At 36.5% G+C, this 23,013-nt stretch overlaps 1 protein-coding gene across 1 annotated transcript; it reads left to right on the top strand.

Moving 5' to 3' along the window:
• Positions 1-1,371: 1,371 nt before the first annotated feature.
• Lac (septate junction protein lachesin) lies at positions 1,372-17,644 on the top strand. Its single transcript, XM_089234173.1, has 7 exons — positions 1,372-1,514; positions 4,132-4,241; positions 8,647-8,778; positions 12,227-12,326; positions 13,938-14,210; positions 14,484-14,771; positions 15,418-17,644. The coding sequence occupies exons 1-7, from the start codon at positions 1,469-1,471 to the stop codon at positions 15,555-15,557; spliced, it is 1,089 nt and encodes a 362-aa protein (XP_089090299.1). The 5' UTR covers positions 1,372-1,468; the 3' UTR covers positions 15,558-17,644.
• Positions 17,645-23,013: the final 5,369 nt, after the last annotated feature.

Below are 23,013 nucleotides of genomic sequence, written 5' to 3'. Positions count from 1 at the left end.
TTGTCAGCAAAATTTCGTCATCAGCTCTGCCCCTCTGAATCCTATAGCCGGGTTTTCCTAGGAATAGGTTTGTTACGCAGCGTGAACCCGGAAAACCCGGGCTGTATTTAAAGCTGTGTTTTCCTAGGAGCAGATTTCCTATGCCGCGCGCAACATGATTCACCTAGCGCGACACGCCGTCTACTCACCAGTAAGAAAAGCAGCATGACTGTTTTCCTACCGAGCGCAATACGCCTGACGACAGCGCTTTACGTCGGGCGTGATTGGCCGACTGATTCTGGAGGAGTCAAATGCGTCGTGCGCCGTGGTTTTGCCGATATTCTCTTCACTCTTGTGTGTTTTCTTTTCCTTCCCTTCAAACCGGAGCTGCAGACGAAGAGTAGCGGATGCCAAAGTCATATACTTTATATAGCCGTCCTGATCTGATGCGCCTCGCTAGGAAAACACAAACGCGTAGCGTGATTAGGTAACTCGTTTCTGTCGGCACGAAATAATCTAATTCGGTTCACGCTGCGCAACAAACCTATTCCTAGGAGCAGGTTTCCTGTGCTGCACGCAACGTGATTCGCCCAGAGCGACACGCCAGCCACTCACCAGTAAGAAAAGCAGCATGACTGTTTTCCTACAGAGCGCAAACCGCCTCACGACAGCGCTTTACGTTGGGCGTTATTGGCTGACTCCTTCTGGAGGAGTCAAATGCGTCGTGCGCCGCGGTTTTGCCGATATTCTCTTCACTCTTGTGTTTTCTTTTCCTTCCCTTCAAACCGGAGCATGCAGACGACAGAGTAGCTGATGCCAAAGCCATATACTTTATATAGCCACCCCGATCTGATGCGCCTCGCTAGGAAAACACAAACGCGTGATTATGTAACTCGTTTCTGTCGACTCGAAATAGTCTAATTCGGTTCACACTGCGCAACAAACCTAATCCTAGGGAAACCCGGCTTAACTCATATTTTCATAAAGGGTGGATGCGGACGTACGCATTATCCAACCCCCCCCCCCTTGTCATCAAAAGTAAGGCTATAATCAAAAGTCAGCAAATCGGAAACCCTCTCCCATCAATGATGACGTAATACTTGAACGGCCCCCAATAAAAAATTCGGGAAGTCCTGATCCACGTAGTAAGCCACTCATTTGGCAAGTTTTTAGCAATTCAAGCTATAATTGGCAATTTTTTTCCCTTCTTCAGCAGCTTTTTTTGGCTAGAATTAGCGATTTTTGTGGAGGGATCTGAAGCGCCCGTATTTTTCCAAAACAAATATGGTCAGAAACGAAAAAAAAGGTTGTCTCTTCGGAAATCAGTCGTATGGTCATCGAATTTTATTCAAGATTTTTTTTTTGTCAGTGTTTTGGCAACATAAAGTAGGTGTGAAGTTTTTTTTTTCGTTGTGATCAATGTTGTGTTTTTCTTTTTAAGGCGTGACCCATTCAAATTTTACTAACAAGGTTTTAGTCATTATCGAAGATGACAAGCATTTTTGTTATCACAGCTCTCGCTTTAATTAGCACAGGTTTTGAAACTTTGATTTTGATTCCTCTTTTTATTCCTCCTCCTCTCTCAAAGATCTTGAAAATATTGATCTTGTATACAAAAAAATATAATCAATAATTGATACACATCAACGCTTATGATACTGATCAATCCAAATATTTGTTTATTACCTAAATATTTATTCAATGGGTTAACGATTTTATAATTATAATGTTGATACTCAGATCAATTATTTTTATATTATTTATTTTTTTGTATGATCAAGTATTCAGTTTGATTGAATATAACCGAATAATATAATATTATCGCTTATATTGTTTTCATAATGCATTTTTAAGAGCAGTAAGTTAAATGTTTCCAGGTACTGGTACTTTTTTAACTAGTAGGTATATAGCGCTCTGCTATGAAGGAAACAGATGTTTTCTGGATATTTTGACGAGATGAACTCGGAGAGAAAAGTCATCTGTTCTCTGCTGGGACTCAAACCCAGGCCCCTCTTACAAACCGGGCAAACATGCTGCCATCTACACCAGTGTTTCCCAAAGTGGACAATATCCCCCGGTAGTCGATGGAATGGTCCAGGGTGGGGTGATAGAAGCTATGGATTTAACATAGGATCTTATGAGTTCACTTCAGTTGGGAGGGGGGGGGGGCATGGAAGATCTACACCAATGGAGACACGACCCTGCCTTTCTTATTTCACAATGTACAATGTGTTTAGTAAGACATTGAAAGTAGCATTAATAGCCTCTCTTTTAGCCGCTGTGGTGGTCGATTGGTCATAGTGACAGACTCGCGTCGCGGGGACCCGGGTTCGAGCCCCACCGTCACCACAGTGGTGGTTGGCTGAAGTTGGTTTTCTGTGGTTCCCAACTTCAAGGCGCAAATGCGAGCCGATCTCCCCATTAAAAAGTCTCGCCACCGAGAGCAACAGTCCTATAAACGGTACAAATATTCAGTCATTACACTTCACTCACTCCACTTCTGAGATATAGATTGCAGCACTTAAAAAAATCATACACAACACTAGATACGCACTCAGACTGTTAGGTACACATACTTACACTTCCGGCACAACTCACTAGGTAGTAAATTGCCCATGGCAATAGACCTGAGTTGTGCTCGGTTTGAAAAAAAAAAGAGCCTCTTTTAACTTCAGACTTTTTTTCAACCCAATATATCAAGGAAACATTTTCTGTATATTATGCCGGGACGAACTTGGAAAGAAAAGGCATCTGTCTCTGCCGGGAATCAACCCCAGGTCCTCCTGCAAACTGGAAGAGTATGCTATCATCTGCACCAGTCATCTTCAGCCCGTTACTCGTGAGCACCACGGTGCTCCCTGAAGTACCCAGTGTGCTCGATGCTCGTGTCCTATCTTGTGCTCGTGAGCACTTGATCAACATTCCAATTCAACGCCTTGTACAAATTGCATTCAAGGATTGAAATCATTGTGATTTCTCGCATTCGTATGTCAAACTTGTTGTAAGGGTGCTCTTGTTTTGATGATAAGTGCATTCAATGCTCGCAACTAGTAAAAGGTTGAAGATCTCTGTGATCTACGCCACTGGAGACATGACCCTGCCGTCCTTGTTTCACAAAGTGTGCGAGGCACTGAAGTTGAAGCATTAGTAGCCTTAAATGCAGAAAATAGCTCCCAAGCGGGGCTGTTGAGGGAGATAGGTGACTGTTCTCAGCCCATTATGTAAATGAAACGGGTGCCGTGTAGTATAAGCCTAGATACTCTACAGAATGCGAATTAAAGTGGGTAAAAGTTAAATTAAAATTAATCATGTGACAGCATGTAAAATATCAGGGCCGCAACTGGGGGAGCAGGCAAGTCTGGTGCCATGGGCGCTAGACTAGAGGGTGCACAGAATTCACCATTTAACTGCTCTTTCTACATTGCTTTGGGCACCAAAATGTCCCGGCTGACAAAGTATCTAGTTGCTGCCCAATCTACAATAATTATGTGTTCACTTTTTGTGGTGGGGGGGAATAGGGTACACAGGCTTCCAAGACACTCTTATTATGGCATTGATTCACTTTTGATTGCATATCAACGACTGCACCAAGGCTATCTTTCAAATAGAGTACGACTCCAGTCTATCGGCATGGGCAATTTACTAGAGAGAGAGAGCTGTGCCAGAAGTGTAAGCATGTGTGTCAGATTTTTCGGTGTTGGCATCTATGCTTAAGAAGTGAATGAAGTGTGACGATTGAATATTTGTATCGTTGTAGGCCTGTTGCTTTCTGTGCCAAAACTATAACGAAGATCGATTGGCGTTCACACCATGAAGGTTGGAACCACAAAAAACTAACTTCACTGAACCACCACTGTGAGGACAATAGGGTTTGAACTCAACCCTTGTGATGTGAGTTCATCACTATGACCACTCCACCACCCCAGCGCAATTGCACCAAGACTTTCATTGAATTTATATCGCCATACCTATCAATATTAAAGACTAACCATGTAACAATGTCCTGAAAAAGTAGAAATAAATAAATACGGTTTTTGTGGGGGAAAAATGCTTGTTTCCTGAAAAATTGTTCTGACACCTAAATCTTTTCACAATTAGTCTATCCCTGTCATAATATGCTTGGTGATTACAAACGTTTTCATTTCTTCCTAGCGTTCGCACAGCGTAGCCCAACGATTTCTTTTATTTCCAAGGAGAAAGTTGTGAACATTGGTGATGATGTCGAGCTTCTATGTACCGTGCTGTATGCGGAGGACTATTCTGTAAGGCTTTATGCACATATTTATCTAGTTATATTCAGTTATGCAATGTCGATTGATCTAACATCCATGTTCTCTGGAAAATTAATTCAAAATTTTTATCATGGCTTGACAAATCTCAGGTTGCTTCTGTGGCGACTAGAAAATCCATTGAAGCCTGGAATGTTTTGTATATGATTGCTAAATTATAGTTGAAGAATGACTTGAAATTTTCTGATTTCATGACAGTGCATTGTTTAAGGGGTGTCACGATCCCTGAAGTCGAATTTTCAAACATGACTTCAAAAAATACTTCATTCAATCGCAAATAAATACTAAAAATTTTGTGTCAATCGGCTAATTTGTTCTTTCATGATAAAAGAAATAAATAATGAATTATAGTGTAAACGTATACAAGAAAAAACACTTTGAACGTGATTTTCTCCGAATGCAGTTTCTGAGCTCATCTGCAAGATTTAAAAAAAACTACTGCTCCGAAAATTCTGAAATTTTGTAGAAATGTTTATTCGACATGTGTTAGTAAAATGAACCTCAGATTTAGCAATTGACTGGTGGAAAGTATTTTTAAAAAAATGTTGAATTTAGATTTTTGAAATTTATATATTTTCTCAAACTTTAAAAAATTCATAAAATTCTAACGAAACGTCTGATATTCAAGTTCGAGGTTCATTTTACTAGCACATGTCAAATAAACGTTTCTACGAAATTTCAGAATTTTCGGAGCAGTTGTTTTTCTTTTAATCTTGCGGATGAGCTCAGAAACTGCATTCGGAGAAAACCGCTTTCAAAGTGTTTTTTCTTGTATACGTTTACACTATAATTCATTATTTCTTTCTTTTATTATGAAAAAACAAATAAAATTCGACTTCAGGGGTTGTGACACCCCTTAAGATCAAAAAGGGGAGTATTAAGTTCTGGAAAGTGTAGGATCATTAGGACCGTTTTTCCTTATGTTAAAACCATGTTTGGCTCCTAAGAAATGTTTTCAAATTTGTCATGCCCTGATTTCCATCCTATTTGCGCTATCGTATCTAAAGCAAAGGTGTCAAACTGCACTGGACCATTTGCTTCAAAATTACCTCTTATAAGTGGGTCACAGGGGTGGAAAATCTGCTACAAACTGCTACAATTTTGACAATTTCCTCATTTGCTACAAAAACACCAAAATTCTTCAATTGTGTGCCATCTTGTGCCAAAAACAAAATTTTCCCGCAAGAAACTGAAGTTGTGTTTGGTAGCAAAGTTTATCGTTTGGTAAATATGTAATTGTCTGATGTCTTGTGTATGGCAGTTAATTTTTCTATCGTTTCCAGTATAGGCTTGTGTTAGCATATTTCTTACCTTGTTATATGTGTTACTTAGTTGCATGATATTACAATGGTATGCTCCACCCCACGCACACAAACCATAAGTTATAATTGAGAAAACCCTTGCGTAAAAGACATCTTTCAAAAAATCCTCCCCTGTCAAATACTCGAGCTTGTACAAAAGAGCTGTGTAAAATTGAATTATTATTTTTTTTTGTTATTTTATCGCAAACAATATTCCATTTCAAGTCATCCTGTATTGTTACCCCTTAGTATTCGTATTCATACACTCTTTAATTTCTTGGGATCACAGATAGAATTAGCTTGAGGCCCCCTCCCCATGATTCGGCTCCTAGGCTTCTGACAACATATAAAATGGAATAAAACTACACGAATTGCCGCTCATCCACACAACAACAACAAAACAAAAACCCTTCAATCTCTGTTTTTATCTTTTTTTTTTCAAAAAAAAGAAAGTCTACTCCTTTGATTTATTTTCACAAAAAATCACCAATAGATGGCCGTCTTCATTTCCCACCCAACTCCACTGGTTGGACATTGCCATATGGCGATATATGACCAGAGTTAGTGTGCGGTAAAGTAGCATTTTCATAAAAGCGATGGGCTTTTTTACATGACTTAATTCATCTGTCAATTAATTCACTAAATAATTTAAAATTTCTTTAATTATTTCCCAAAATTTTTTTTTCTTCAAGACATGCATTTGCAAAAAATAGAGGGAAAGTCTACGTTCAAATTATTTTTTTAAAATTATATATTAAATTTTTTGAACGCGATTTTCATGATTAAGAAATGAACAGGATATGATTCAAATATACTCCAAAAATAAAATTTGCAAATTAAAATAATATCTATACATATAAAATTGATTCTCCCTCCCTCCCTCTCGGTCTTATTTTAAGTCGGAAACACAGTACTTGAAAACGCCATCATGACATGTTGATCTCACAGATCTTACGTGTAATTCACTAACAACACTATTCTTGTGATGACCGGATATCCGATGTTTCATGACTAATTTGAAACTGTTATCGAGAAGACTGATGATGCTCTTCTGATATGCCATTTCAATCTGAACACTCCTGCTGTCAGACAAAAAAAAAAACTTACGCAAGTGGCGTGGTTTGATCCCACAGAACTTTGATCAATGATATAGAGGGAAGAAAAAGTCTATAACATCATAAGTTTGTCAAACACATATAAACAACTAGCTTGAAGGGTACTTAAATTAAGGAGATTTTTATTTCATAAGTCCAGAGATTCATTTCTTTCTCAAGGGCCCCAAAGCAGAATGTGCTGTAATCTGCGACATTCGTCGTAGAACAATTACCGCTACTGCAGAACAATTCGGAAGAATTTTAAGAAAAAGTGCAAAAAACACTATTACATGTATGGGGATTTTTACTGCAGAACATTTCCAGTCAGCCGAGGGCTCATCACAGAACAGTACTAAACATTCTGCTTTGGGGCTCAAGGGGGTGGCAAGATGAAGAATGCGTGGGATCAAAGTAACCCCACCACACCAGTTAAGGGTTAAAGACATTTAAAAAAACTGTTCAATTGGAATCGCGAAGGAAATTTAAAGAAAATTGTTTAAATAAGCTATAAAATTAATTCTTCCTACCAACCACGATTTTTATTGATCAGCTGTTGACACCTAGGAAAATAATTCAAGATATTCTCTTCTGAACGTCTTTTGAGCAAATCAGATTCCCACTCTAAACTTGTCAGCACATGAAAAAAATGTTTTGTTAGTAGAGTTGGTCTGATTAATGGGGTTGGTTAATTGATCAATTATTAATCGCAGTTGAAAATTTTAGTTGAGTTAATCTAGTCTATCAATTTGATTAAAATTGTTATTAAAAGTTTGTGAATTGACTTGATTTTTTTCAAAAAATCGATTAGATGTCTTCTAAATAATGTTTTATGCAGAACATTTTGGATAAGTGACCATATTTAAAAATATTTGAATCAATATTTGATCGAACTAGATTCAACGAAAACTGACGATCTCAGTTAGAAATTGAGTTTGATGGAAGTTTTAGAAGACGACCAAAATTGATTGTCTCCATTGTGAACATTAGTTTCTTGTATTCTTGGAAGCATCAGTTCATCTCACAAGCACCATTTGGAAGAAGTTTCTAAAAAAGACAAGCAACAGTGTAATTGAAAGTAGTTTCAAAGTCAGTGAGTAATAACTAAAAATAACTGATAACCGATTTTTTTAAAAAAACTACAAGATCCAAATGAAGAAATTACAGGTTATGGCAATTATGTTCAGCATATTAAATTTCTTGAAGCGGGCAGCCTCAATTTCTTAACCCATTCCTACATTTGTTTAAATTTACGAAATAGGTGAGTGAAATGAATGAAATACATATTATTTATAGCATCTCTTAACATTATATGGTCACAAAAAAATATTTGATTAAAATTTGATTAATCGGTCGATTAATTGATTAAAAATGTTTGAATAACCAGTTAAAAATTTTAATCGATTCCCAGCCCTAGTTGTGAAACATTTTCATGTTTCATTTCTAGGAACAATTTTACTTCTATTGAAAAACTCGAAGTGTAATGGTTGTAGATTTGTACCGTTTTAAAGGCCTGTTGCTCTCTGTAGCAAGACTTTTAACAAGAAGATTGGCTCGCATTCACTCCTTTAAGTTGGAAACCAACTTCAGCCAATTACCACTGTGACGACGGTGGTGGTGGGGGGGGGGGGTTGAATCTGGGTTCTCACGATGCTAGTCTGTCACTATGACCACTCGATCAACACAGTGGCCATCTACTACTTTTACTTAACCACGCTCCTAATGAATTGGTATGTACTGGAATGTCCTTCCTGTCCAACATATGTATCTGTTCAGCTGAGCACATTATTGTTGAATTCATCCCTGTAAATGCTTATTTTTTCCTTAATCACACTCACATTTATACTTGATGCTTTTGAATTGTGATGACGAAAAACGCTGTTTTTCTAACTTTGACTGTGATACAAGAGTTAAAGTGAATGAAATATATTTTTATTTCATGCGGAGAGATTAAAACAATGAAGTTTTTTTTCCTATCTTCTAAAGGTTGTATGGCAAAAGACAAATCCAAAAGATCCATCTGATCAAGTTTTCATCTCCTCAGGAACTCACCAGATAGTGCCTGGTCAGCGACATCGCATTGACTTCAACAAACAGACGAGCACCTACAAATTAACAGTATGTAATATATGCCTTGTTTTTTTCATTTCCCCCTCCCCCCTGTGAAAATTAGAAGTATGAATTTTTCATTTAGACTAGGATATTTTTTTTTATTTTTGCCTATTTGCAATGGCGTTTGTATTTTTGAAAATTGAATGTTTTTTAGGTTTGTGATGCCTACATTTAATTTGGTTCCAAAATTTTTTTTTATAGAAATCGGCTGTGTGAACATTATCTTATAACATCCCGAGATACCAAATAATCAAATTCCATTTCAATCATTCAGAATTTCGTTTTTCATTTTCTAAAATAAATACAGTTAATGCTCGTTATAATGGCCCCCAAGGGTGGCTTAAGCGAGGGTTCAAGGGGTATCAGAGAAAAATCTGCTTAAAAAGCAGGACGCATGGTCATGAGCATTTTGCCGGATAAACAATGGTGTGCGGCTTTCCTCTGAAAAAAAATCAGGTTTATCTAGAGGTCCCGTTGACTAAAGCTCTGCCAGCCTCCCACCAGAGTCGCCTTTAGGGGTGGCGTATGAAGGGTCGCACCCTGCTGGCAGGTAAGCTCGAGCTGCCCCTGAATGGCACCATGTTGTAGCGACCACTGGAAGGATAAGTCCTAAGTATTTTCATATAACGACTATCTTATAGATTTTCCTTTCGATGGAACGCCCACCCAATATAACGTTTATTTTTTTGTGTAACGATCGGGGGAGGAGACCTTATAACGAGCGCAATTTCATATTTTTTTGTAATTTCTAAAAAAACAGAAAATATATGAAATTTAACGTATTTTCTTTACAAATATATAGAAATTTATTATTTACGGATTTATATATCGCTGTGCATTATCTGCAGAGTTTTTTAAAAAATAGTTTAAAAAATTTTATAAGATATTTTTTCAAAGATTCGCAGATGGAAGCAAAAAAATTTCATTTTTTTGTCCCCCATAAAAAACATGACAAACACTCACTTTTATTAAGAGATGGTATTTTTTCGGCCTAAAATATACTGAAAAATTAAATTTTCTGGATGTTATGTCAAAATGAATATTTGGAAAGAAAAGTGATTTGAGAAAAGTGAAAGAATATTGCTTCACGCTAATTATGTGTGTTATTAGGAATTGAAAAGTGTGTCTCTGTGTATTAGTTAATGCACTTGCCCGGTATGCAAGGGGACCCAGGTTCAATTCCCGGAGGAGACAAATCACTTTTCTTTCCAAATATTCATTTTGGTATAACATCCATAAAATTCAATTTCTCAATCACTTTTATTCTTTGAGATCTCATCATTGATGAATTAAATTTTTGTACTCAGATTGTACAGCATTGCAAACTATACTATGGCATTTTTGCTCTCAATGTAGCAAAATTTGCATCTGTGCATTACATGCCAGTGCTGATTTATATACAGAAATTATGGTACATTTTATTCTTTGAATAAAAAATCTTGTTCATGCAAAATTCAGTTTTTAGGTTGACGGGACAGAAAGTTTTTACTTTTCGACATTTCATTTTCATGTGTCGCAAACATTTTCAAGAAATCTTACGTAACGGTGGAAAAAGGGCTACTGCTTACATCTTCTCCCTGCTTGAGGCACACCACTTCGCCGGAATTGGTCAGTTGAGCTAGATTTCCCCATTGGCTGAAGTTGTTTCCAAGGCTCTAGATAGTGCATGGGTGAGTAAATTTCATCATATTTAAGATGGGAAACGAAACACTGTTGATCTTGATCTTCTCTTTCTTTCTATTGAAGCAGTTCTTGTTCTTTTGAATCTAGGTTGCTTGCTTCTCTAAAAATGCATGAAAAATATTTTATGCTACTGGATAAAACTTGAGTGTTCACGAAGAGAATTTTGTTATCATTGGTCTGGGCATGCTCAGCTGCGGTCGACTTTACAACCTGGCCCAGTCTACAATTTACCAAATCGGCTGTAGCTGAGCATGCCCTGACCAATGATCACAAAATTCTCTTCGCGAACACTCAAGTGTTATCCAGTAGCATAAAATATTTTCTACGCATTTTTAGAGAAGCAATCAAGATTCAAAAGCACAAGAACTGCTTCAATAGAGAGGATGAAGATCAACATGCTTGATTCCGTGTCTTAAAGATGATGAAATTGACACCCACACACTATTCAGTGCCAATGGGGAAAATCTTTCTCGCAGCTGACCAATCCTGATGAAACGGTGCGACTGAAGCTGGGAGAAGACATAAATGGTAGCCTTTTTCCCACCATTACATAAGATTTCTTGAAAATGTTCACCACCAGTGTGGGGTCATTCAAGTATTACGTCAGCATGGGGGGGGGGGAGGTTTCGGATTTGCTAACTTTTTGATGACAAGGGGGGGTTTGAAGGTTGCTTATGTCATCAATCACCCTTTTTGAAGATATGAAATATTCTAAGCTGCTGACGAAATTTTGCTGACAAGGGGGGAGGGGGGTTCAGTGTTTTGCTGACAAGGGGGGAGGGTCAAAAATGGCTAAAAATCTGCTTACGTAATACTTGAATGGCCCCTGTGATTAAAGCATCGAAAGGTTAAAAACGTTTTAATTTTTTCCTTAATTTGTCATGTTGGCCTAAAAACCCAAAAACTATGAATTTTGCATTATGGGATGGCCATGAAAGCTTTGTTTTATTAATCTTGTTTATGTTGTATAAAATATTTTTATTGATATTTTGGCACTTGTGCCAAGAAATGCTGTGATAATAGAAGTAGGGTTCTCCCCCATCAGATCTATTTTTTGACATCTTATCTTAATCTTAAGACTTGACATCTTAATCTTGGTGACAGTTCTAAAAGGTGGGCGTGAAGAAATAGGTCAAATTTGAAATCAAAATAATGCTTTCTAGACAGCACATTCAAAGAAAGTGCTTAAAATCTTGTTTCAAATAATCTATCTAATAGCAAGTGTCTGACCTTTGTATAATGTCAACAGATGGCACAGTGTCGTAAACATGAAGTACTAAAATTGTCTTGTTACACGATGACAATCAATATAGCTTGTATGTATGATGCAATTTAGATACCACCTCATGATAGCAACTACCAGCATTGGAGAATGAGCTTGAGGCGACCACTGATAGATGACGCCTTCATTTTCAACCCAACTCAATGTCAGTAAATTGCAGTATAGTGATATGACCAGAGTTGGGTGTGTGGTGAAGTAGCATTGGAGAAATATTGAGAAGAAAATGAGCTTGCGTATCAACGATAGTTCTTTACCCCAATAATTACTCCTTCAATGAACTTGAAGATTCTCTCATGTTTGTCAGATTTTACACTCGTTTCTAATGTAGCCTAACAGCAAAGTAAAGAAATGGGTTTTTAAAAATGTTCATATTTTCTGATATTGTATTTGTACAGTGATCTTATTTAACAAGTTCTACCATACTATGAACTGGTTTTTGTTTGTTTTTTTAATAATTTCTGTCTCAGGTCATTCTGATTTTAATTTCAGATCTACAATTTACAAGAAATTGATGCAGGGTATTATGAGTGTCAGATTATTACTGGCCCGGCTTCCAAGATCAAAGCGCATGTATGGGTGTACATGAGGTGTAAGTATTTACTGCCGCAGATTTCTTCATAAAATAAACTTGTGGCTGTGTGCATGTAAATGTTACATTCTCTCTCTCTATATATATATATATATATATATATATATATATAGATAGATATATACTTATATATATATATCATATACGGGGTGATTATAAAAAACTATCCCGACATATGGGCCCCTAACTATCATACCATTCACAGAAACTGAATGAAATTTTGGCATAAGGTATTTTGATGTATGCGCTCAAGAATGATATGGAAAACAACAGTGTCACTCTAACAGTTACGGTTACAGTGAGAAAATTTCGAAAATATCAAATGGCAACACCAAGTTTTTTGTATTGGAATGTGATCTCCATACTGAAAAACACTAAATAGCGTTGGAATGGCACCTGTAGCACGAAAATCCCCGGAGCTAGGCAAGGAAAAAGTAAAAAGGACTTTGCCGTGCACCAGAGCATTAATGTTCGTTTCATTCGTCACACCGTTTCTTCAGCTGAGATCCCAGCCTGATTTGTCCTCCACAAGGTCATGTGGAAAATTTGTGAAACACAATAAAATGCTTTATTTTATGCTGCTTCTCTGTCCTTATTGGTTGTCCTCACTTTTAGCCCATCTACCGCCGGTGATTTTCATGCTACAGTTGCCGTTCGAACGCTATTTAGGGTTTTTCACAATGGAGATCACATTCCAATACAAAAAACTTGGTGTTGCCATTTGATATTTTCGAAATTTTCTCACTGTAACCGTAACTGTTAGAGTGACACTGTTGTTTTCTATATCATTCTTGAGCACATACATCAAAATACCTTATACCAAAATTTCATTCAGTTTCTGTGAATGGTATGATAGTTAGGGACCCATATGTCGGGATAGTTTTTTTATAATCACCCTGTATGTCATATATATCATATATATATATATACACACACACACACACACACACATACACTTTTTTTTTTTGGTGATATTGAAATATTCCACAGCAGCATCATTTCATCATTTATTCTAAATGAAACACATCAATTTGGAACAATAAATATCAGAGAACTTTATAAAAAATCTCGACTCTACTTTTTTTTTTATTCACATTATTGTGTTGCATTGTAAATACATTACATACAGCAATTGTACTTGGACATGTTGGAAAAGACCAACAATGTGGGCTTCATCTTTCAACAGGATGGTGCTTTGCCATGTTTCGATCCTGCTTTTTGTGAATTTTTAAGCATCACATTGAATATATGATTGATCAGTCATGATCAGCACCAACTGCTGGCATCCATACTCTTCAGATTCATCTTGTGTGATGTGCCAAAAGAAAAATTGTGATTTTTTCCCATGTATTTGTAAAATTTTCTGATCATGTGTCAGCTAATATGCCTGCAATAAAATCTTTAGAATTCCAGTCATTTTTTGACACCCCCGCCCCATTTATGTTCATGTAAAAAAAATATAGAAATGGCTTCATGTTTTACACTTTTATGCAATGCATATTTTCATAACTGCTCTCGTTCAACATATATTTTTTCCCCTATTCATGTATGTCAGCCTTGTTTGTGACTTGAAAATAGATTTACCCATATCATCTTTCATTATTTCCATAGTACCGCCTGTGATTTCCGATAACAGTACCAGATCCGTTATAGCCAGCACCGGTCAAAGTGTGCAGCTTTATTGCTATGCGTCTGGGTATCCGCATCCTAGAATATCATGGAGACGTGAGAACAATGATCTCTTACCAAATGGGCAAGCATTTTTCATAGGGCATATTTTCTCCATAGCCAATATAACAAAGGACGATCGTGGAACCTACTACTGCATAGCTGATAATGGTGTTGGCAAAGGAGACCGAAGAAATATCGGTCTAGAAGTAGAATGTGAGTGCCAATTTTTTATGTTTTTGTTATCACATTTGAAATCAAAATATTTTTTTAGAATTGCTACTGCATCAAGCGAAACTTTTCATAAAATTTTACTGACATTCAAGATGTTTCTGAAGTAAAATTAATTTGATTTTCGAATCAGTGTGGCTGATGTGATGTCACAAAAGGGGCCAAACATTTAGAATCTGTTACGTTGCGCAGTCTGAAGCCATCGCTTTGCCAGCTCTTTGATCCCATATGTAAATTTAATTTTTTTCCTTGTTTCAGTTTCTCCTCACGTGTCGATAGACAAACTTCGTTATGGCCAAGCTTTGCAGTATGATATGATCTTGGAATGTCACATCGAAGCATTTCCGTCCCCTTCAGTTGAATGGATCAAAGATGGTGTGACTTTGAATGACAATCAGCATTACAAGATTTCGATTTTCCCAACTGCAGATGAATTCACAGATACCACTTTACGTATAATCACCGCAGAGAAGCGGCAGTATGGTTTTTATACTTGCAAGGCTACGAATAAATTTGGAGCTCATGAAAAAGTTATTGAATTTTTTGGTGAGCGTATGATTATATTGTTTCTTTTGTATCATTAGCTTCCCTTTGCTAACAAATTTTTAGAATACTTTTAAACGCTATTCTTATGTACTTATATGATTTTATATTGTTATATGAGATTTGAAAGGGTTTACACGTCTCTTTGATGTACCAAAATGAGATGGATCATTGTAAGTAGCTGATTTGTCACTCATCTTGTAACTTGTCATTCTGCCCACATTATGCGGGAGCTCAGCAAATCTCTCAATGACATCACATAGTGTGGGCATCGCTGGTTCCCTCTGCTGATTGGGCTTTGAAGCAGGGCTTGAGAAACCCCAGGAGCCAAGTCACCTTGATGACTGAAAAATTTTTACTGGTGTCTGAAATTTTTGAGGTTGTATTACTAAATTTGAATGAAAGGACAATGCAAAATTTTCTGAATTTTTGTGTGTCAACACCAACATGGAAAGGGGTCTTTAAGCTCTGGAAAACATAAAAAAAAAGAAGTCATGTTTCAATTCATTAGGGATTCCTGAATGTTTAGGAGGAATGTTTACAAGGTGCATGTATGTTTAAGAGGGGGGTATAGTTCTGGGATGTCCTATACGTGTATTTTCATACAGATATGTATTTTCCCTAATCAATGTTATTTTCTTGATTTCAGAAACTATAAATGTCATTTGTCCACCTGCGTGCGGAATGGAACTTTATATTTCAAATGGATCACATGGCGGCATCGAAGCATTCTCCACTATTGTGTTGGTGTTCTTGAGTATGCTAAAATATGCATTTTCGCTCACATAAATCTAGGATGTGGTAGTAGATATTTTATTTTGTGTATTGTATTTTATGACCCAAGTGTTTGACCCACCTGCGTGTGCAGACATGTTTGTTTCGAATATACTGGTTTTTAATTCTTTTATTTCACTTTGAAGATCTGACTGCACTGTGTATATGTGTTTTTGGTAGATCAGTGTACGTTTTATATGCGCGCCATTTTTTAAAATTTATTATCTTCTTTTATCGATGTGCAAATGGAGTCCAAACAATCATGAATTTTATCGCAAGTTTTTTTGAATTTTTTTAAGTACAAAGTTTTTTATGGAATGTAACACAGCGATATTGTTAGTTTCTTATGACATGCTGAAAGAGGCAATATTTTTTTAACGGCAGTTTGAGTATCATGCAACAATATTTTTTTATTGTGCTTAATTTATGATTTGAAAAAAAAAATGATTTGCAATACCGTTTTACTGTGATATCAAAATGACGAATTCCATAGTGAAGTGATGAAATGACAAATTTTTCATGAAACTGCTCTGCCATTGAAACTAATTTGGTATTCTATTTTAAGGTCTGATATCGGGGAATCTCATGTTATTAAAAAAATATACTGACATGCTCAATTTTGCAAAAAAAAAGAATGTGATGAAGTTTATTAGCGAAAAGTTTAAGTAAAGGGGGGGGGGTGCACAACCTTTTCAGTCTGGTATGAGATATGAGGCATTTCTGATGCTAGCAGGTCAGAAACTTGTATATGAAGGGTGGCCATATAACCAGTATTCTATGGGGATACTTCCGTAATGTTAGCCGTCCAACTTTTTTTTATCAAATGTATTGTTCCCCCCCCCCCCCCACTATTTTCAACAAGACTTAGTTGGATTTTTGAAATCAACAATTAAGATTGTTTTTGTGGCATAAATTAATATATGTCATAATAATGACTTATATTATCACAATTAGTTATAGTCACATAAATATATTCATCTAACATGTTTGTCAAACATATACCATATACTTTTTTTGGCGAATTGCATTTTCACTTGCAGTATCCATCATTTTCCGTGATTGACAATTTTTTCAGCAATTTTGCCCTGATAACTTTTTTTGGCAATATCCTGTAATTTTATGAAAGAAATATAGTCAGCGTAGTTATTTTTTTTTATCACATTGTGTGTATTGATAATTTTCTACCGGGAAAACTTTCGCAGGCCGAAGGAGACACCCCCCCCCCCCTACTGACAGGCCAAATTCGTCCCATGGGCTGGAGATTGTGCACCTCTGCATAAAGTATTGATTCTTAAACATGAATTGAGGCTCCCTAGAGTGCTGTTGGATGATGTAACCAGATGGGCTATGTAATGGCTAAAAGAAGATATCCTTAAATGAGATTTCTTTTCATCATTGTGATTTTTTAATTAGCCTTCAATCTTTTTCATTCACATTTGTTCAATGTAACAATCAAACGTATTAGACTAGCTGTGATAAAGGCAAAAGTTTGCTACCTATTGAAATAAGATATTATTATGATCTCTTTAATGATTTTTCCACCAAGGTTTTTTGTTACATTTTTTTCCCCCCTTTTTAAATTTATACAGTGGAACCTGTATACGGTCGGGATTACACTATAAAAGGTTTATAAGAGCTCTTTTATAAAACTTGAGAAATGCAACTATAATAATTGCATTGGTTACATACATTAAAGCGAATGTAAGCAAATAGGGTATTGGTTGTTTTCTTCGAGTTTTGTAAAATATCTTTTATCAAACTTTTATAGTGTAATCCTGGCCTTAGAATGGAATGTCAACAAACTAAAACTATTTCCTGTCTTATAAAGGTGCACATGAAATGATAGCGTATTTCTGTTGTCCCACATTTTTTTCATTTTAAGACCATTTTCCCATATGTGTAGCTGATACATACATTTATTATTTATTTTAAAAATTTAGACCCTGAGGGAATTTTTACATCTGGAAACTGGAGAAATTTTTGGATTTGCTCACGTTTGATGATGTGGGGGGGAAGGGGGGGAGTGTTGAATGATGCTTTCATCATCAACCACCCTTTATAAAAATATTAAATATTCTTAATGGTGTCTTACTCTGTGAGTTAAAAACAAAAAAAAAAACTTTCACTAGTTTGTGGGTACCTGAACCAGCATTCTCCTTATTGATAAGTCCTCTTCGGAACCACTTTAGTTATCTTTAGTCATCTCTAAATGTTCTTCCTAGTGATCTGGAAGTGTGTCCAGGCTGCTAGATTAGAATGGAGGCTGCTCCAGATCTAGAAATGTATAGCGGGCGGCTTAAGTGATCTGTAATTATGCCACAGATCACTTCAGTAATTTGGGAATGTGCAGTGGGTAACGAGTGATATAGAACTGCACTGTGGGGCCAGTGCTCTAAAACTTTGCCACATGTCACTCAAGGGATCTCCAAATGTGCCACAGACAGCTTAAGTGCTCTGGAACTGTTGCGGGTCACTTTAATTTTGCTTTTTCCATTACAAATTCGGGTTTTTTTAGCTGAATTCTCGTGAAGCAGACTAGCAATTCACAGGCAACTCATGTGGGAATTATTGTGCCTATAACTACTATACCGATGTGAAAGGTTTTCCTAACTCATGTCCTCTGACAAATTGCAGCTCTTTGATAGTTGAGACCTATATTTGATGGAAATGCTTCAGAGTAAATTCACCTACAGTTGCCGTGACTCATTTCCTGCAATCTATAAATCAAAAATGTGGGAACTCAGTTTCAGATGAGTTTATGCACCAAATTAAATGCTAAAATGTTCTTTCACTAAGTTCGAATAAGCTAACTAATAATTAGCTCTTTGCTGCATTCCCATGCCAAATTAGATAAGAAGGAAAACCATTATACACCAGATTTTTCTCGAGGTTCCCAAATTTCTACTCCATCTCTTGGATATAATATAAAAATTATTATATCTCCAGAATTCTGACCATTATTGTAAAAAAAATCCCTACTTTTTGGGGGAGAATTATTCTCAATGAATTTACTTCGAAAAAAGACAGTTAGTATGTCATTTTTTATACCTGTCATAATTTTTATTATGTCACAAGCATATAGTATATTGTCTCCCCTTGTGTCAAATCACAAGAAAAATATTTAATTTTCTGGAGGGAAGGCAAAATTTTTGCCAAACAGTCAGTCAATTCGGCCTTCGAACATCCAAAATTGGCCAGATGACTTGTTTCGTCTTTGACCATACGTTCAGTTATGTCTATGTCCCATTTCAAACCTCATGGCAATTTTTTTTGTTGGTGAGATTTGGCTTTGAGTGGTAATTGCAGGCAACTTAACCTACTAGTTGAATACTACTAGTTATAATTGGCGATTTGGCGCTTATCAGCAATGGCTTGCAGTTTGTTTTTGAAAGAGGGGAAAAATCCCTACATTGTTTTTGAAAAATATCCATTTTTGTGCAGAATTTAAATCTGCATGAAACTCCTAATTCTTATCCTCCACAGGTGGCAGCTATGGGGTAGCTAACAAAAGGATGGCAAACAAGACGAGACATCGTCCCACTTAACAGGGTTTTTACTCATAACTCAAATATGGCCTCTATTTCCGTGGTAAGCATCGTAATGAAAAAGTATTCATCATTGACGGGACTATTTGACGGTTCCTCATTAAGAACAGATTTTCCTTTCATAAAAGGTTCATCTTAGCAGGTTCCACTGTATAAATTATTAAACATACCATTCGGGTAGCAAAATTCCCTCAATTTTTTTTTTTTTACCGGTGTGGAATTTTTTCCCTGCATGATATGACAATGTAGCAGCTCTGTGTGCGGCAAATCATTTTGAGTGTGAAGCCGTGCGCACATGCAACTTAGCAGCCCCAGTGTTCTATGTTTGAATACTTTGTGGTATTAATTTTTTTTATAAAATGTATGTTTCAAATATAAAAATGTAAGTGAAAAATTTGACAAGGGCTCGAGGTTTCGTCCCATTTCCTTTTCATTATTTAAAGCCATTTAGCTAATCTGACAGAAAATTTTTTTGCCAATTAGAAGAGCAAGGCAGCGAATTTTGTACTCTATTTGGCAAAATCGTCAAATGGATTTTTGTTATTTAGTGAAAACAGATTTTTTTTACTTACCCTTAAAATTAAATATTTCTTCATGATTTGGCAATAGTTTGGCTTCATATATTTTTGCAATGAATTTTCAAATGATTTTTTTAATATATTGTTTTAATTAGAATTTATGTTTTTCGTATTTTCGAAAATGTTTACACTTGTTTTTTCTAGTTATGAATCTTCTTTCTGAGTCTTCCTTTTTTGTTTTTTGTTGATAGTTCTTGAATCTCAATTTTTAGAGTATAGTGTATTTACATAAGGATCTGAGAATAATTGATGTTCATATTACTCGTATATATATTTGGTGGTGAGGTTAGTTATATAGTCAAATTAGGGCAGAAGAGAGTTTAATAGATGTTTTTTTTAATTTATTTTTAATTGCTGTTGTACACTGATTGGCCAAAAAAATTATATGGGGAGACTTACACATTGGCACTGTATCCACTGTGCAAGTCTCAGAGGCATGCCTCTTTCTGGCATGTCAATCTCGCTGAAGGCGAGCAGATCGGTTGCTACGGATGTGCCCAACACTTCCGTAGCTATCGATATGAAGGAACCAATGGTTCTTGTGAGTGAACGTGTCGCTCCTGATGGTGGATACGGATGGTTGATATCCGCCATGACCTTTGTGGTCACTTTTCTGCTGACTGGCTTTTTGAAATCCTTCTCCGTTTGATAGTCCCTCGCTACATCGCACCTCATTATAACACACATTCAGGCATTTTGTATATTCTATTCATTATTGTTGTTAAACATTTTACCAACATTATAGAACTTAAATGAAGTCATTGGTTATACCATTGGTGGATACATGCCCTCCCTCCCTGTTCCATGAAAAAAATTGTATTATCAGCATAGATGGGAGGGAGTAGGTGAATACATTCCCCCCCCCCCCCGATTCGAGGAACCTATATTAGCTGTCAGGTTATGGGTTGCACCATCCAATTTCTTTGCCCCCCGATGTATGTTATATTACAAGGTATTGCTGTTGAACTGGACTAAGGTAAGCTGAGTATGTCAGCATATATAATGACCATATTTTTCCATCAATAGGCATTCTCTTTCATTAAGGCAGCAGTTCTCAACCTTTTTTGACTTACATAGCCTTTTCTTAGTGCTGTGATCTATTTCGTTAATATAGATGGCAGCATCTAATAGACCTTATTCTGTGCTTTGTTTATAATGTTCAAGTGATTTAAGATTGCTGTCTGTTCTGCTTCTGTGTCTCACGCTCTCTCGAGCATTCGCAATCATGTAGCCAACGCGTTAACATCTATTTCTATTCGTGCTTCATCCTATATCATGTGTATGTGTATTAAATGCAATAAGTCAAAGAGTTCACTTCGTCTTCTATCGTCTTCCACTCGGACGAATGTTTCAGCGAGAATGAAACATAAAACTGGCGACGAACTATGGGATGTTTACCAAACCGATGCCTGATGAGAGCTGGTATGTTTATTTCGACATTGCTTTTCCTTATCACGCTCGAGTTTCGTGGCACTGGTATCTATTTATATTGATGTTTATAAAATTCTAACATGGCAACTATTGGGTCTATGCCTGAGTTCGATACCTCAAATTCGGGGTCCTGGGATTTATATATACAACAGCTGACTTTTTTCTTGGAAGCAAATGCGATAACGCTTCCTGAAAAGAAAAGGGCTGTTCTTTTGGCTGTGTGCGGAATAAAAACGCTAGGGATTTTGCGTTCCCTTGTGTCGCCTCAGCAGATTTCTGATGTGAGTTTCGATAACATACTCGAACTACTGAAGAATCATTTCTGCCCAAAACCCTCCGAAATTTATTGCAGATTTCAATTTCATAAGAGAGTACAGTTAAACAATGAGTCAGTAAATTCGTACGTTACCGAATTAAGAAAATTAGCTGAAAATTGTAATTTTGGTGCTACTCTTGCTGAACGATTGCGCGATCAGTTGGTATGTGGATTACGAGATGAAGGAACTCAACGGAAGTTACTGGCAGAGCCAAAATTGAATTTTGACGATGCTGTTGCCAATTGCCTTGCAGCTGAAACTGCGTTTTCGCAATCAAAACAAATTCATTCTCAAAATTCTCAAGTTTCTAATTCAGGAACTTCTGATTTCGTTGATCAAGTGAAGTGTAAAAAGAAATTTAATTCGAAACAAAAAAATGTTTCAAAGGATGATTTTTCTAATAACAGTTATGTATGTTTTGGTTGTGGTGGACGACATGACCGTTCTAATTGTCGTTTCAAATCAGCGACTTGCAGGCACTGTGGCAAGAAAGGGCATGTACAAACTGTATGCCGGGCCAAGAGTATTCAGAAAAAAAAAGCATACACACATAATACACATGAAATTAAAACCGAAAATGAATATTCGAATTCTGTAGTTAACTTTTCTGGTTTCAAACAAGGTATCGAGGTTTTATTGAACAACCATGCATTAAAAATGGAGATTGATTCTGGATCTTATTATTCTATAATTTCTAAAGAAACTTTTGAAACTTTGTTTGGTTGCTGCAAACCTAAGATTAGAAACACTTTTGTGAAGTTGCGGGATTTTCAAGGAAATTTAATTTCACTTCTAGGTTCATGCATAGTAGAAGTACAATTTGGGAACAAGAAAGTCAGATTACAATTGCTAATTTCAAAATGTAAATGCACAAATATTTTGGGTTTGTCATGGTTTGAGCCTCTGGGTATTTCATTGAATGGAGTCAAAAAGATTGAATCTAATCCTGTGGATTTTGTAATTCAAAAATATAGCGAGGTTTTTGATGCTGGATTGGGTACATTTGCAGGACCTGTCGTGTCTTTACCTCTTGATCCTCAATTTCCTCCCATTCGACTCAAGGCTAGGAATGTTCCACTTGCAATGAAACCAAAAATCGAGATTGCTTTGAAAAAACTTCAGGATGAAGGAGTTATTGAACCTATTTCGAACCCAAAGTGGTCAACTCCTGTTGTTCCCGTTATTAAACCTTCAGGTGACGTTAGATTATGTGGGGACTATAAGGTAACTTTGAATAAGGCCATGAATGCTCACCCCTATCCAATTCCAGCTGTTAATCAGTTACTGTCAAACCTGAAGGGTGGAGGATATTACGCTAAAATAGATTTAGCTCAGGCTTATTTACAGCTTCGTGTAGACGAAACTTCAGCTGAGGCCCAGACAATTGTAACTCACAAGGGTGCTTTCAAGGTTAACAGATTGCAATATGGTGTTAATGTTGCTCCTGGAATTTTCCAAAATATGATCGAAAATTTGTTTTCAAATTTGGAAGGAGTAGTTCCATATTTTGATGACGTTTTGATCAGGGCTAATTCTCTAGATCAATTAGCATCAAGATTAGACTGCGTGCTAGACAAACTTAAAAATGTCGGATTACGTG

The sequence above is a fragment of the Pholcus phalangioides genome, unplaced genomic scaffold, assembly GCF_987345545.1.
Source record: "Pholcus phalangioides strain wild (caught in Gottingen) unplaced genomic scaffold, Ppha-v1.0 ptg000008l_1, whole genome shotgun sequence".
Lineage (NCBI taxonomy): Eukaryota > Metazoa > Arthropoda > Arachnida > Araneae > Pholcidae > Pholcus > Pholcus phalangioides.
The sequence above is the reverse complement of the archived record's forward strand: the minus strand, read 5'-3'. Positions and strand labels throughout refer to the sequence as shown.

What these genes read in the sequence shown, in the direction of transcription:
- Lac (XM_089234173.1), top strand. Translation starts at nt 1,469, where the DNA reads ATGACAAGCATTTTTGTTATCACAGCTCTCGCTTTAATTAGCACAG. An exon ending in TCTCGCTTTAATTAGCACAG is followed by an intron (nt 1,515 to 4,131) that starts GTTTTGAAACTT and finishes ATTTCTTCCTAG; the next exon opens with CGTTCGCACAGCGTAGCCCA. An exon ending in AAAAGTTATTGAATTTTTTG is followed by an intron (nt 14,772 to 15,417) that starts GTGAGCGTATGA and finishes TCTTGATTTCAG; the next exon opens with AAACTATAAATGTCATTTGT.